We start from the raw sequence: 16244 nt of genomic DNA, 5'->3' as shown, positions 1-16244 counted from the left end.
GTCTTGATTATTATACACGTCCATCAAGGCATCGTACTTCAGCCATGCGTGTATGGCCCATTGAACACCTGATAAAAGTTAGTAAAAAACGGAAAAAGTAAAGCGTATGTAGCATAGAAAACTAAAAAGAAAGAGTACGGCAGAATGTTTTCTGCCGAAGACTTTTAAGCCAACCAATCATTTTCCATAGACCAATTATGTATTCCATGATAAAGGGAAAATATCCGAGCTGCACACGGCAGACTGCGCCTTCAAAGACTTCTCAGTTAGGCCACATTGAGCCCATTAAAGGTCTGCACAGCGGTTGATGCTTTCCATTTTTCAAAGCAACGTCGGAACAGTAGGCTAAGGTCACACGTTTGTCACCAAAGTAAGCCTTGAATGCAAAGAAATTCCATTTCAAAATCATTAAAAGGATGGCAGGTGCACCAATTAGTTTGTGAGTGGTTCTAGCTGCAGGATCCCTTGGTTATTACTTCAATATTAAACCATGAGAGCAGCTCCTCATAGCAATGATGCTGCACTCATAGCCGTGATGGCACATGACTGGTTACAAATTAAGAGAATGTATGAGGAAGATTTGTGGAGAAGAAAGCCAACTTTCGTGTTAGGAGGCACTCTGCTCCATTTAGCCGTATGGAGCAGCCAGAAGAAATTGTTGGCAGAGATGCTTGACATGACTCCAGACACTGCTGCGAGCATATTGGAGATAGGAAACAGTGAGATGGACAACACCATCCTGCATGAAGCCGTTCAGAGTGGCAAGAAGGACATGGTAAAGATGATCATTGAGAAGAAAAACAGCCTCATCACACATTGCAACAGTCTGGGAGAGACTCCCCTCTATGCAGCAGCAGCACTAGGAAACACAGAAATGCTCACCTTTCTCCATTCTCATGTCAAGAGTTCTTGTAGTAGCACGCTACTGCAACGACAAGATGGCAACACAATCCTTCATGCGTCCATCCATGGCCTCTTCTTCGGTTTGAAACACAATCTTTTTTTACATATATTGCAGTTGTTAATGAGTTGAAAATTAAGCCTCCCATCATCATCATCATCATCATCATCATCATTGTCGTCGTTGTTATGCCTTGACTCACTTACACTGGACCTATATCCTTGCTGACCACTAGACAACTTACATGATTCAACGCAGGTACTGCACTGAAGGTGGCTGAATTATATCCACATATCCTCTACTACCAAGACAAAAATGGAATGACTGCACTGCATCTGATTGCAAGTTTACCATCGAAGACTGATACACAGTCCCTTGTCCACCAAGCAGAGGCCAAGGGTATATACTAATACAATCCATATATATATATATATATATATATATATATATATATAACACCACAAGTTTCTTCTTGCTACTAGTAAATGCATTTAGTTATATTAAATACACAAATGACATCTTAGCTTAATTATGTGATTAAAGTAGAGGATATCATAATCATGGTGTATTAGGTGGTGACCTTCAAAGCTTTTATTTATTACAGAGGCCCTATTGTGCTTCTCGTCTTTGCTTTTTTGCTTTTCAGTTTCATGACTAAAGTAAGGTCTTCTGCTTCAAAAACAAAAGAAAAAAAAGGTAGGGGCAGCAGGACTATTGTTGCAGCACTTTTTATGAATATTGCGTGTTGTTATGTTGGATGCTTCAGGTATTCGTTCTCATTCTCGTTGGAGAAAACTGCTACAAGATTATGGCTGTAGCAAGGTTGACACAGAAAGTGGCTTGCGGTCAAGGACCAGAGACAGCAGCATCTTTCGATTTGGATGTGAACACACGAGTACGTTAATCAAACATACGCTACGCTTTTTTTTTTTAGAGAAAAAGAAGTTATATATCGTAAATATAAGAAATGAGAAGTACAAGGTTGCAGCAAGTGATGAGATATCGCTTGCTGCGTCTGAAAAAAAAAACAGCGAGCAGTGATATACATTAGCTGCCCTTCATGTATATTGGTCCGAAACACTTATTTATTGGGCACAATATTGATTTTTTAATCTCCAGGCATTATTCGTATTAGTATCTTTCGATTGTCTGCTACCTTTTCCTCTTTTTGTGAAGGAAATTTACAATCCTCGGTTATGCTATCTTTCTTTTGCATTAATTCCTTATTTCTTGTAATTTATAGAACAAAATTGTTCATTTCATCTGATGGGAAATTCCATTGAGCATGTAGATGCTACCATCTTTTAATTCATGTTGCAAAGAGTAAACATTTTGAACAGCCCTGGCTCGGCTCTTGTGCATGCCTACACACAAATAGCCTTATTTATTTATTTTTTTAATATATAAAACTACACAGTGCACTACCAAATTAAGTACAACAGTACTACTGCAATTTAAATATGACCTTCCATTCATGATTATTTTGAATATCTAAAGCATCCTCTCTCTCTCTCTCTCTCTCTCTCTCTATATATATATATATATATATATATATATATATATATATATATATATATATATATATATATGGTGGTAGCTGCCTAATACTTATGTGGCTTACTCTGAGCCTACCAGAGTTTTTTCTATGTTTTCCTTAAATCCATAGGCGGAGCGGGGGAAGGCCCAGTCCTGCCTCCCGGCCCAGTTAATTTTTTTTTTAAGCCGTCCTAGCCTAGCCCTGATTCCATGTGAAATAGATTTTTATCCATTTTTGTAGCCCAGTCCTGACCCAGCCCAGTCCTAGCCCAGCCCTGACTGCAGCAAATAGTTTGATTTGTCCATATCAAATACATTTTTATTAATAATTGTAGCCATTTTTTATTTTATCTCAAAAAAAATTTTTTTTTTGCTACACCCCTGTTACCCCCCCCCCTCACATGAATCCTAGCTACGCCCCTGCGTAAATCTGACTACATAAATGTGTTTTACATGTTTTATTTTATAGGAATGGACTCTTGGATCATCTGATTCTGAAACACGTAGCTAGGTAGGTTTTTATAAGATTTAAGAATCAACAGTCTAAATTTTTTATAAATATTTAGGGTTTAGAAAGTCATCTTTTTTTATAAAAAACATGATCCAAATGTCATTTTCATGGTCAGAGTTGCGAAAAACAATCTAAAAACACCCTTTCTCTCACGATAGGCTAACAGTAGGGAAAAAAGGCTTGACAGCTACCCATTCTCTCTCTCTCTCTCTACATATATATATATATATATTAATTATCAAACAGTATTTTTAAGGGCACCAAGTCATGTCCACATAAGATTATAACTTCAAGGAACGTTGACCGTAGGAATGAATGTGACATTGTTAGTAATATTAACCCATTTTAGCTAGAACATGCATATGCATGCATGCACACACATTGCCACGTGCCATAATCCAATGGACAATTCTAGGTTACAAATTGTTGATGCTTGGAACATCCTCCTAATGAAGAACCCCCACTTACGAATCCTTAGGTTAATGGAATTTCATTAAGGTGTGATGCTTGAAATATATATGTGGGAACTTCGAAGATCTCAACTTTGAGTTAGTGCTGCATCAAAACGAGTATTACTGTGTAGCCCCATAAACGACAATCAACAAATTATTTTTATCTCTGAAATTTTAAAGGCATTTGGATGAAAAAATTCCCTCTTTTCCTAATTATTATTATTATTATTATTTGCAGAACAAGGATTTTATAGGAGGCTCACTGGCCATAGTCCACTGTGGTCCTTACAGCATCTGGTGGATATTTTGGTTGACAATTATCATATGTATAAAGGACTTGGAAGAAAAAGTGGCACAACTGGTGAAGTCATTGAAGAAATGGAAACACCATTGTCAATGGCCACAACTCATGGTATGGCATTAGTTGTGGAGAGAATACTATTCAAGTATCCTCGTGAAATAGACTATATGAATGATTTAGGAGAGAACTTGCTGCACCTAGCAATAAAGAATCGCCAAGAAGGCATCTTCCGTCTCTTGAAAAATACTCCCATCTTCATGCAAAGATTGGCAGCAAGAGTGGACAAGAGCGGGAACACCGTTCTGCACCATGCTGGACGTTTCAACGAAGATCAAAACTGGGACAAGCCAGGCACATACTTCCCAATGCATTGGGAATACGAGTGGTTCAAGGTAAAACAATGTTCCCCTTATCTTTCTATTAATGTGCACTTTCCTTCTCCTTGAAATGATTACTAATGTAGGATATTCAGTGCTGGTACTAACAGAACCCAAGCAAAAGCCATGCTTTAACTTCTTTATCATTCTCAACCAAACATAAGGTGTTGTTCAAGCTCATGTCATTCTTGTGGGCCACATTTGGAGTCTTTCCCTAGGGCCTCAACTGGAGCTGGTTATATATATATATATATATATATATATATATATATATATATATATATATATATATATATATATATATATATATATATATATATATATAAATATATATATATATATATATAATTTGGTAGGTTTGAGACGGATTTCACTAGGGAGGTTTTCATTCCCCTATATATATATATATATCATTTTAAAAAATGAGAATAACGGAATTTGGACTCTTCCCTTAATGATCCAAACTCAAACTGTCATGTTAATTTACAAAATAAAAATATTGTCTCATACCAGTATAAGGCAACAGGGTCTGAACTCTAAACTTATTGCTTGCAAGCCAAACACTTGCATTGCTCGTGCGTTGTTAGTGTTTGGCTTGCTGAGCTTAGAGTTGAAACTAGCTTTTTATGACCCCAACACTAGCATTGCCAAGATAGCAGCTCATCTTGTTTGCAGTCCTACTCCCAAAATTTCAAGAAATTCCATGAGTTGGTATGCATGCCGATTGTTTTCTAGTGAAGTCTGATTGGGTTTAAAATGAGGAACCCCTCCAATCTGGATTTTTGATACCACTTGGAATTTCAGGGCATAAAATGAGTGCCGCCTAAGAGGGGAGGAAAAAAACACAAAAGCCCCTTTTGAAAGGCTTGGTTCTGTGATCAGGCTGAACACATATAATGTGTCTGGCCTTTTCAAAAGGGGGTGGAGATGTGGGACCCTTATCCTAAAAGTTGGGGGCAGACATACATGGCATCTAGGGGTGTCAATGGTCGGGTTTGACCCAGACCAGACCCGGGGCTGGAGCTGGTACCCGCACCACAAACTCAGATCTCGGTTTGGGCTTGCCTGGATCGATATCCGAACCAGATCCGACCTATTGACTCTCTTAATGGCATCCAATGGTTGGTGCTGAACACAACCCAATCAATGGATCTATTCACCTTTCTTTGCCAGTAGTTTAGTGGAGTGGATCCAGTGATCTGGCCCGAGTATTTTTTTATGTAGGACAGAAGCAAGATGAACCTGGATCCAAGATCCATTTATGAATTCTGTTTATGTTTTGTTAGATTTTAGTTAGGATTCATATCTATCTTAGATCTAAATTAGATTAGGGTTTTGCTATTTTTTCTAATGGCTTTTATTCAAAGATGAAATGAATTATGAGTATTTTTTATTTTCTGTTTATTATTTATTGAACCCTAGTTTAGCATAGATTAAAGTAGCATAGGTGTAAACCATAGCATATATTCTTGGGAATCAGGCAACCTATTTGCATCAACTTTGTAAAGTAATTAATTGGGCCACACAAAAGAAAGAAAATCGAAGTGGATATGGTGATTTTTTGTGTTTTGTGTTTTGGATAAAAAATCGCTGCTCGCAAAACAATTTTTGGTGTTTGTGTTCTCAACGTGTTAGTGATTTTCTAAGTTTTGTGTGGGCGGAGCCTATCACCTAACCATGCCTTGTATTTTGGCGGTTCACTAGTTGAAACTTGCTTTTTGAACCAATGGTAAGAGATAACTTTTTCCAAAAAGTAGTGATTTTATGTTTTTTATGTTTCCGCGATATACCTTTTGCCTTTTGTCAGTAAGACATTTACCAACACATTATGAAACCCGTAAAGGTAGCGATGATAGATTGGAATTCTTACATGGAGGCTCGTGTAGCGACACTAGAGCAAGGTGGCTTGCCCTGGGTTAAAATAAGAGTTTTTCCATCATCATCCCCTCTTTATAAGGCAAACTCAAAACCATCATTCTCTATGAGTTCTAACTAGGGCTTCCTTACCCACCAACCGAGATGGTAGCAAATGCTCTCCTCATAAAGCTGGTCAGAACTGTTAGGATGAATTACAAATATCTCTTTATATATATATATATATATATATATATATATATATATATATATATATATATATATATATATATATATATAGTACCCTTGTAGATAAGGAACCCTTTAGTTGAAACTCATAGTGGCTGTTTGTTTTGATCAAATGGGAACCCATGGATGTGTTCAGCATGGTTAAAACAATAGCAATCTATTCCTGGATCGATATATTTTAAACATAAAAACATGATTTTATGAGGGTTGAAAATTTGATAAATTATAAGCCATTAGTTTTTCAACCCCTACAAAAGCTTACGTACAGGTTAGAATAACTTGATGCAAACACCATTCTTGACTGACCCCAAACATTTTGATCACATTTGGAGGGTCATGGCAAGATGAACAAAAAACATCAAAAAGTTTAAAATATTACAATTTTTTCTAAGGGAATCCTTATGCATGAGGGTAGCAAAGATTAACAATATATATATAAACTAGAATATATAAACCAATGTAATATGTAAAGTGGTTGAACCAACAGGAACTGTCCGATCTGAAGATCGAATAGTTCCTGTGCAATCCCTAACCCCCCCATGATCTCTCTCGCTCTCTCACCCACACTGGAGGACCACCACCATGGTGGGAGGCCGTCCGGCAGAGGCAGGGAGACCCGATTTGACTGAGCCTGGGTGAAACGCAAAAAAGAGAGGGAAGAGGGTGCGGTGGTCGAGGCCAAGGATGATGGTGGGGAGGCCGGGGATGGTGGCGGTGGAGGCCAGGGAAGGAGCAGCACAGAGACCCGATTTGGCTGAACTTGGGTGAAATGCAGAAACAACAGGGAGGAGGGGGCGGTGGGGAGGCTGTCCAACGGTGGTGGAGGCTGGAGATGGCGGTTGGGAGGCTGTCCGACGGTGGTGAAGGCGATGGAAGGAAAAACAGGGAAAGAAGGGAATGAGAAAGGGGGTTTACACAAGAATCGTCAATCCGGAGATCAAACGGTTCCTGTAGGTTCAACAAAGTTTACCTGTTTGATGAGTTTACAGATTCTAGTCTCTCTCTCTCTCTCTCTCTCTCTCTCTCTCTCTCTCTCTCTCTATATATATATATATATATATATATATATATATATATATATATATATATATATACAAATTTCATAAATTTTTTTGTTTTTTACAGTTGAATCTATCCGTAACAATATGATCTACATGCTCGGTTTTACAAGAACCCTCTCTTGAATCATCCCATTTTGATGCACAAACAAGATTTTTTTAAGCATTCAAAAATCACATTTTTCATCCAATGGTTGATTCCTAGCAAATTCACCATGGCAACTACATCCAAATGGTTGGATTTGCAAAAAAAGTGTTGGAAATGCCCATATTTCTAGATTTCATATTCTAATTCTCTTATTTCAGCTCTCATATTCTAGTGACTATATATTATATATTTGTTTGGTCTGTAGGTTTTTTTAGGAGAAATTTATTTGGTCTATAGTTATACGCGTGATGTTGATGAATGAAAGTGCTTGCAGTGCGTGAAGAAGATCACACCTCACAATCTCATAGAACATTCAAACTCGAATGGCAAGACAGCCAAGGAGTTGTTTATCGACACGCACGAGAAATTCATGAAGAAAGATGAAGAATCTTTGAAGCGCACGGCTAGGTCCTTCTCAGTGGTGGTGGCTCTCATGGCATCAACAGGTTTTGCAGTCCTCTACACCTTCCCCGGTGGCCCCAACCAAAATAATGGTCTACCCATCTTGATAAGAAAGCCTGCATTCCTTGTTTTCGAGGTTGCAGACATTCTCACCATAGGCTGTTCCTTGAGAGCCTTGTTGTATTTCCTCTTTGTCCTTAGTTGGAGGTACAGAACTCGTAGCTTCCACCAACCAACTATATCCTACCTCATAATGGGCATAAGAAGCTTCTACGCTTCAGTGTTCTTCATAATGTTGGCCTTCCTAGCAACCATCATTCTTCTGGTCAGATCTTCCTTATTGTATGCTCTTTCTATCGCGATGGCTACCTCCTTTGCTTACTACATCATGATCTACATAATGATAAGCTTTAGGAGCCCTCTAAGCCTTCCTTGGCAGATACATGTTCCCAAATAAGAAAACTCTCTCTCAATAAATCAACTTAGTGAATATGTGCAAGTGTATGACTTAATTGGACCACCCGCTCTAGGATTCCAAAGCATAAAAAGTCATGAATCTTTCAAATGGGTTTCTGTATTAATCACGATCTATTAATCGTGATCATTGTTTGTAAGTTTTGATACCACCAAATTAGTATTATTATTTTTGTAACGGTGGTGCAATTACTGTATTGTTGAAGTCTTCAAGTAAAAAATTAAATCCTTGGTTTGTTCATTTGAGCTTTCACACCAAGTTGATTGTGAAGCTATATAACTCAGAAGTTGCCAAAGCACTACCCATGTGATCTTGTTTTTGAAAAAGAGTTAAATTTGTATTAAAAGACAGCAAAAATTCGAACAGAGCTGAGAGGGATGAGATATCACTCGCTGCGGTTAAAAAACATGAGAGCAACAACAAGAGCTAAACAGTCACAGCCTTGGATGTCCCAGCCAGCTCAACTCCTCGTTGGGCCATTTGATTTTGAGGCTCCCGTTAACCACACTCTGACCATTCCTCAACCATCTCTCTCTCTCTCGTGTCTCTCGTCTGATCCTCCCATCTCCTTCCTAGCTTTTCCTACAAGTTAACCGACCACCACCTCTCATCTCCCGTCTTTCTTGAATTATTATAGCTAGGATTTGAGTTACCACCTTTAGGTTAGTAACAGATTCAAGAGTTGGTCCTTATAATACCAAGCATGTAGATCACATTCCTACACTTAAATTTAAGAGAAAAGGGCAAAAAATCCATGAAAATAACAGTTCACAAGGTAGTTTTGATATATATATATATATATATATATATATATATATATATATATATATATATATATAGAGAGAGAGAGAGAGAGAGAGAGAGAGAGAGAGAGAGAGAGAGCCAAAAAGTGATCAACATTACTTAAGGGTGAAACTCAACAAAGCGTTGAGTCCCACAAGCACAAACACAACAACAAAACATGAAAACACCATTTACACAAAAACAGAAAAACCCGAACACAAAACAGAAAACTCATCAAGGACCACATACATCTAGATGAGGATCGGTTGGAGGCAGAGGCAGGTCTTTGAGATATATGCGTAAGATAGCATACACATCAGCCAAGACCCTATGAGTCAAACTGTTAAGGTTGAACGGGACATCCCGAAAAGTAGCATCATTTCTGGCCATCCATATGAACCACCACACTGTAAATAACCAAACTCTTCAAATAGTCCTCCACTTCTTTTCGCGTCTAATTATAGCAGGGCCGAGGATAAGATCTAACGCAAAGCAACCCTCCCGTACAACAAATGATGGAGCCCTCCAAGTTATAGAAACCAGTTCTCGAAACACTTCACACAACAAAAAAAGATGTGTGGTTTCTTCAGCCTGTCGACAAAGCACACACCAAATAGGAAACTGAAAGCCCATCCTCTTGATATTGTTATGGGTTCATATCCGGTCATGAATAATCAACCAAGCCAATACCTTGGTCCTCGGAGATGGTCTCTTCGCCCATAAAGCATTTTTGGGGATCCAGCCCGGACCTGGAGGTAAAAGAGAATGGTAGACCTTGTGGACTTGGAAAACTCCCGCATTTGAGACTGCCCATTGAAGCCAAGATCTGTCTACCCCCACATTCAAATCCCTGTCAAGAAACAAACGCAATGCCCTAAACCACATTTTCCTCAAATGCGATGTGTATGGTCCACGAGCCCCCCGACAAACAACAAGCGAATCGATTAGACTATATTTCAGCCGGAGAAAGTTTGCACATGCATCCTGTGAAGTATGAGCCAACCAACACTGCTTCACAGCCAATGCCACACTCTTTTTACGCAAAGCAAAAATTCCTAAGCCAACCATAGTCCTTGGCATAACGATGGAGACCCATCCCACCAAGTGCCTCTTATAAGGTCCATTTACACCACACCACAAAAAACTTGACAAGACGCGCTTAAGCTGTTGCTCAACGTTGACTGACATGACACAAACCGACATGAAGAATTCCAGAATCGCTGACAAAACATGCCTGATCAAAGTAATCCTACCTGCAAAAGACAAATATCTGGCATGCCAAGACTGGAGCTTAAGACACACCTTGTCAACAACTGGTGCCCATGATGTTTTAGAGGTTGACTTGACTTGTAGGGGGAGCCCCAAGTACTTGATCGACAACGGCCCTAAAACGCAGTTGAAAATTTTTTCTATCGCGTTTTGACTGGTCGGATCGCCATTCAAAAGCGTGACCAAACACTTATTTTCATTGAGCCTCGGCCTGGACAAAGCTGCAAAAAACATGAGAATAAGCCTTACGTGAAGCATCTGCTGCAGTGAAGCCCTTTTAAAGACTAGCATATTGTATAATATGCCTAAAAAAACCTTGGATATCTAACGATTATACGAAACCCCTTATTTTTGCACGTCTAAGAACCACTGCAAGTCCTTATGCCACTGTATCAAACAAAAGCAGAGATAACGGACATCCCTGTCGTAGGCCGCGCCGCAATAAAAAATGCTCACCCTTTACCCCATTAATGGACACCATGGCTTGTGCATTGGTAAGGAGCTTTGACACCCATCTGGAAAAATGGCTGCCGAATCTCATGTGATTCACCACTTGCAAAAGAAAAGGCCAATACACAGAATCATATGCTTTATTAAAATCAAGCTTCAACATGAAGTAAGGTGTACGACTCGCGTGCATGGAATGAATGACCTCTGAAGCCGAGATATATGCTTGTTGAACTCTCCTATTTGGAATAAAAGCAAACCGAAAACCAGAAAATAAATTAGATGCCACCAATTTTAGTCTTGATGCTAAGACCTTTGCGACTATACGATATAAGACTCCCATTATGGAAATGGGGTGAAAGCGCATAATATCTGTGGTGATGCTTTCTTTTGAAATAAGGAAGATTAATCTGACATGACACTGCCTAGGCAGTCTAGAGTTACGATAAAACTCATCAAACACTGTACACAAATCACTCTTCACTACTCTCCAAAAAACTTTGAAAAAATCTATAGGAAAACCATCTACTTCCGGTGCCTTCCAACCCGATAAATCTTTAATTGCGTTCATGATTTCTCCTTTCAAAAACCTACGTTGCAAGGTTAAGACTTGATTCAGTTGAAGAGAAGGAAATAACTCATTCCCAATATTACCCCCCGTATTTGGTGGAATAGAATAAAACTTCTCAAAATACTTAGAGACAGCCGACACATGATTCTACGTCCATCACTATTTTTCCATATAAGCCCCTCTAAGCCATGACATTCTCTCTCCACTCTCTTTGATTTTCCCCAAAACCAAACCCTAGTCCATCACGTTCAGCTCCGGCCAGCAAACCCCAGCGCCACCGGCTCCCTCTTCGTTAGCCACTGACGACGTGCTACTAGTGACCATCATCGCCCTTCTCAACAGGCGCCGCCGGTCGAAGCTGCGGGTGACCTCGAGTACTCCCCTCTGCTCCCGTTTGGCAAACCCTATGAGCAGAGCCATCGCCTCTATCGTCGACACACCGGCGACCTCTCGGTCACGGTCTTTGTGCTCCCCCCTTTTTGGTGTCATCGCTGCAGTCCCCAAAGTGTCTCACAATCACCGTTTCCTCTGTTCCCTATCTGCGAGCTCCTATAAGTCGGTCCCCCGTGCCAGCCTTGCTGCCACTGTCTTTCCCAATGTCTCTCAAGTAAACCCTATGCCCCCCTCTTGCCTTTTCCCCCTTTCTTTTGGGATCGCCGAAGGACCAGGGTAAGCCCTGCCTTACTTGTTTTCCGGTAGGGGGTGGCACCCTCTGCCTTGCTTCTTCTTTGGCAGGGGGTCTCCCCCCCTGCCTCATTTTATTTTCAGGCTGGGGGTGCCCCCCCTGCCTTACTGTTTCTCTGGCAGGGGGTGGCACCCCCCTGCCTCGTTTGTTTTCTGGCAGGCGGGTGGCCCCCTTGCCTTACTTGTTTTTCGGCAGAGGGTGCCCCCCCTGCCTTACTGTTTTTCCGGCAGGGGGGTGGCCCCCCTACGTTTCTTGATTTCTCTGGCAAGGGGTGACACCCCCTGCCTCGCTTGTTTTCTGGTAGGGGGGTGGCCCCCCTGCCATGTGTTTTCCGACAGGAAGTAGGCCCTCTTGCCTTGTTGACTGACTTTTTTTTTCTTTCCGGCAGAGGGTGCCCCCCCTGCCTTACTTGTTTTCCGGTAGGGGGGTGTCCCTCTGCTTTACTTGGTTCCAGTCTTACTACCTCTTATTTCAATTCCGTTCACCCGAGGGTTGTGTTTCTCTATCCGGGGACGTCACCCTCCTTGTTATTGGGTAATAAACTTCATTTTAACATAGTGTCTCTTGGAGATTTTTCAATGGATCCCGCTTGTGCCTCGCCACCCATGGTAAGTAAGTGACAAAAATAATGCAAATCGGGTAAATACCCGTAGTGAGTAAGTGATGCAAGTGCATTATATGTTATTTAATTTATTAGATGCAACACTTTTCTGTTCACACACTCACTTAGTTGTGGATATCTAAGACTGCTTTGATGGAGTTTGGAGATCATGCTGAGCATGATTTCAATGTATGAGAATAAAAGTATTCTTATTTTTGGAGTATGGATTTCATGTTAGGCATGGTAGTAGTTAGCGGGATATTGGAGTGTGTTTGCTGCAGGTACATGTTTGATATTATTTTGATATGAATGATTTGAATATATTGCAATGTTTGATGTGTCTGTATCCATGCTTGCATGAAGTTATTTTCCATTTGATTATGCCTTCCATGTGAAATTATATCATAAAAACATGCTTTAAATGAATGTATCATTTTATGGAATGTGATTTCATATCTATAAATATCCTCATGATGTGTATACATATGGTGTGATGGTGTTACACACGAAAATCTATGCATTAATTGAAACAAAAAATTGCTCATAAACAATCACCAAACAAGAATTAGTAGATAAATTATATATTTTTTTCATCATAGCATTATTAAGATTCTCTTTTAACTGGTGATGATAATATCTGTAACATTATAGAATAAAATGGCTACAAATCGTGATTGGATATACCGTAGGATAGTTGATAATGAGGTGTCACATGAATATATGGATGGTGTCGACAAGTCAATGTTTATACTTATAGGTCCGCCTTATTGATGTTAAAGATCAAAGAATATGTGATTTACAAAATGGTCTGACCAAAGTTGTGCAATGTTACAACAGGTACATCATAAATGGTTATCGATTCCATACAAAAGATTGTGCTGTCAACAAGTCAATGATGAATAGTGGTGTGTGCGTCAAGGATAGCAGCTACGGTGAAAATGAACATGACTACTACGATGTTATAAAAGAAATAATGGAGTTGACTTAGGCACAAATAATAGTGTAACTTTATTCAAGTGTTATTGGTTTGATCCCACAACATCAAGAGTCAACAAAGCCTCATGCATTGTGGAGGTGAATCATAAATAACGGTTTGGAACATATGAACCATTCATATTAGCCTCACAAGCTCAACAAGTTTACTATGCTTCATATCCGAGTACAAGCCAGATAGAAATGAATGATGGGCAGTTTGTAAGGTGAAGTCCAAACTATTCCCCGAGTATGATCAGTTACAGGAAAACAAGATTGCTGAAGAGGGTGATTACTATCAATCAGATGATATGTATGACTTCTCTTATGGTCACAATATCGCATATAGTACGCATGTCATATCTCTATTGTCTGATGGCACATGCATGAAAGAATGTGATCTAAATGATATACCAAGTGGATGCAGGCTCAATGAAGAAGAAAAAGAAGATGATGATGAAGAGGAGGAGGAGGAAGAAGAAGAATACGAAAGTCAAACAAGTGATGAGGAAGCATTCTCGAGCTAGTGAAATACATCTTGTAATACATACCACTATTTGATGTGAATGTCTTGCATGAAGTTTTTTTTTAATTTAAATATGTAAACATGCAGATATGGAGTTGTGTAACTGATCCAATTATATTGGAAGTTAAGGATAAGTGATCCATGATTAACAAGTGATGTCACATCTTATGTTTTAATGTATTACAATATTTGATGTGAATGATTTGAATGTATTGAAATATATTACAATGATTTGAATGATTTGAAGGTATTGCAATGTTTGAATGTATTGCATGTCATTTTTTATTTGTTAGAATATAGTTCGTGAAGGTCACAATCGTCGAGCACCCAGTGATAGCCAGTCTGAGCCTTCATCTTCACGGGATGCTTCGATAGGTATATCATTTAAATAATTATAGATTTGATTAGTTTAAATGTGCATTGTATGAATTTCTAACTCATTGTTCTGTAGGTGCTGTTTTGCCTACACATGACCCAACTACACTGGATGCAGGGTCTTCTCAGTGTGACACACGGCGAGTAATTCAAATAGTGTATATCGATAATCAACCGTAAGTATTTCATTGTCACTTGTCCAATACTTAACTTATAAAAAGTGTATATCGACAGTCGATTGCTAATGTGTATCAATTCATATGCAGTGCGAGGTTTGAGCAGCAAGAAGTAATATGAGAAATTATGAAGTCATAATTGCATCATCTTCCAGGACCAGTAGCGCAATGAAAAGAGTACCCGAGAGAGGTGTTGGACAAATTAATGTCCTCATTCATGGTATGCAATCATTTATCATAACAAGAGATGTTTCATATTTATGTGTGCTAACTTTATAAAAGTATTTTTAGGCTTCCCATCGCTTCACGACTGCAAACGAGGAGAAAGATGCGAGAGTAGTATGGCAGAAGGTGGCTGCCAATCGATTTGCTGACATGTTGTACAATATGAAGACTGCAAAAAAAAAATCAACTGGTGGGATAGATGATCCACTGCAGTGGAAGGGTCATGAGTCTTCTACTGTCAAGAGAAATTATTGGGAGGGCATGTGCGACAAGTGGGAGAGCAATGAATTTTGAAACCGCTCAGCAAAGGTTGTACAAAACTGAGTGAAGATGCCTGATGCCCATCTACACACAGGTGAATCTAGGACTTTTGGGAGCCACCAAAAGAAAATGGTAACTCGTCAATATATATATATATATATATATATATATGAATAAATAAATATATATATATATATATATATATTGTCAAATTTTTAAGTATTTTTGCATACTTATTAATCATTTTTTTTATCATTTAACATTGTAGGAAGCAGAAAAAGGAGACATTGTGCCTTACAAGGATGTGTTTGTTGAAACACATAAACGTAAGAGCACGAGAGATTTTGTATCGGAGAAGGCGAGAGCGACATCAATATGTATTTATTGTATTAATAAACATTGTAATATATAAGTTACTATGAATTACATTATCATAAACATTGTAATTCTTAATTATTAATCATATTCTAATTATTACTTTGTAGGATCCATACGAGCAGCAAATGGTACAACGATATGGTGATGACTCCACTCAGCATCCGCCTTTTGATCCTGCAGCATGGGTGACTGCTACCGGTGAACCCAACAAGGGTCGTGTGTTTGAGTTTGGGAGTAACATGAACACCACAACAGTCGTTGCCTCCTGCGCCCATGACTCTCAGAGTTCTCCCGCCAGCATCAACTCCCAACATCTAATTGGCTTTGCTATGTCCTGGGATGGTGTTTGTTAGCATCTTGAGGACAAAATGCAGTACTTTTTAAATGAAGTCATTCCCAATATTGTCCGTAATGAGTTAAGCAACTTTTTTCAGGACAGGAGAACTTCATCTGCATTCAACATGAGCTTCGGTGTGCGTCAGATATAAAGATTCATGTCATTTGTTTCATGTCGTTAGATTTCAAGCTAGTATATGCATGATTGAATACATATATGCATGATTGCTTCACTATGATTTTTTTAATGCCTTATAACACGTATATGCATGATTGAATCACTATAAACTTTTTTGACTGCCTTCGAGCATGATACGCATGATTGAATCACATATAAAGTTTTTTGACTGCCTTAGAAAATATATGAGCATGATT

At 39.1% G+C, this 16244-nt stretch overlaps 1 protein-coding gene across 1 annotated transcript; it reads left to right on the top strand.

Annotated features, from left to right (window-relative positions):
- The first annotated feature begins 490 nt into the window (after window positions 1-490).
- LOC149839437 (uncharacterized) lies at window positions 491-8246 on the top strand. The gene is made up of 5 exons (XM_090004868.1): window positions 491-983; window positions 1160-1300; window positions 1668-1796; window positions 3639-4093; window positions 7662-8246. The coding sequence occupies exons 1-5, from the start codon at window positions 491-493 to the stop codon at window positions 8244-8246; spliced, it is 1803 nt and encodes a 600-aa protein (XP_089860994.1).
- The last annotated feature ends 7998 nt before the right edge of the window (window positions 8247-16244 follow it).

This window comes from Nuphar pumila, chromosome 4 (genome assembly GCF_984573655.1).
Source record: "Nuphar pumila chromosome 4, dmNupPumi1.hap1.1, whole genome shotgun sequence".
Lineage (NCBI taxonomy): Eukaryota > Viridiplantae > Streptophyta > Magnoliopsida > Nymphaeales > Nymphaeaceae > Nuphar > Nuphar pumila.
This window is presented reverse-complemented; position numbering and strand designations above follow the sequence as displayed.

Excerpts from the sequence above, each read along its gene's own strand:
- LOC149839437 (XM_090004868.1), top strand. The coding sequence starts at position 491 with ATGAGAGCAGCTCCTCATAGCAATGATGCTGCACTCATAGCCGTGATG. Across the intron at positions 984-1,159 it reads CATCCATGGCCTCTTCTTCG|GTACTGCACTGAAGGTGGCT; the intron begins GTTTGAAACACA and ends GATTCAACGCAG. Across the intron at positions 1,797-3,638 it reads ATTTGGATGTGAACACACGA|AACAAGGATTTTATAGGAGG; the intron begins GTACGTTAATCA and ends TATTATTTGCAG.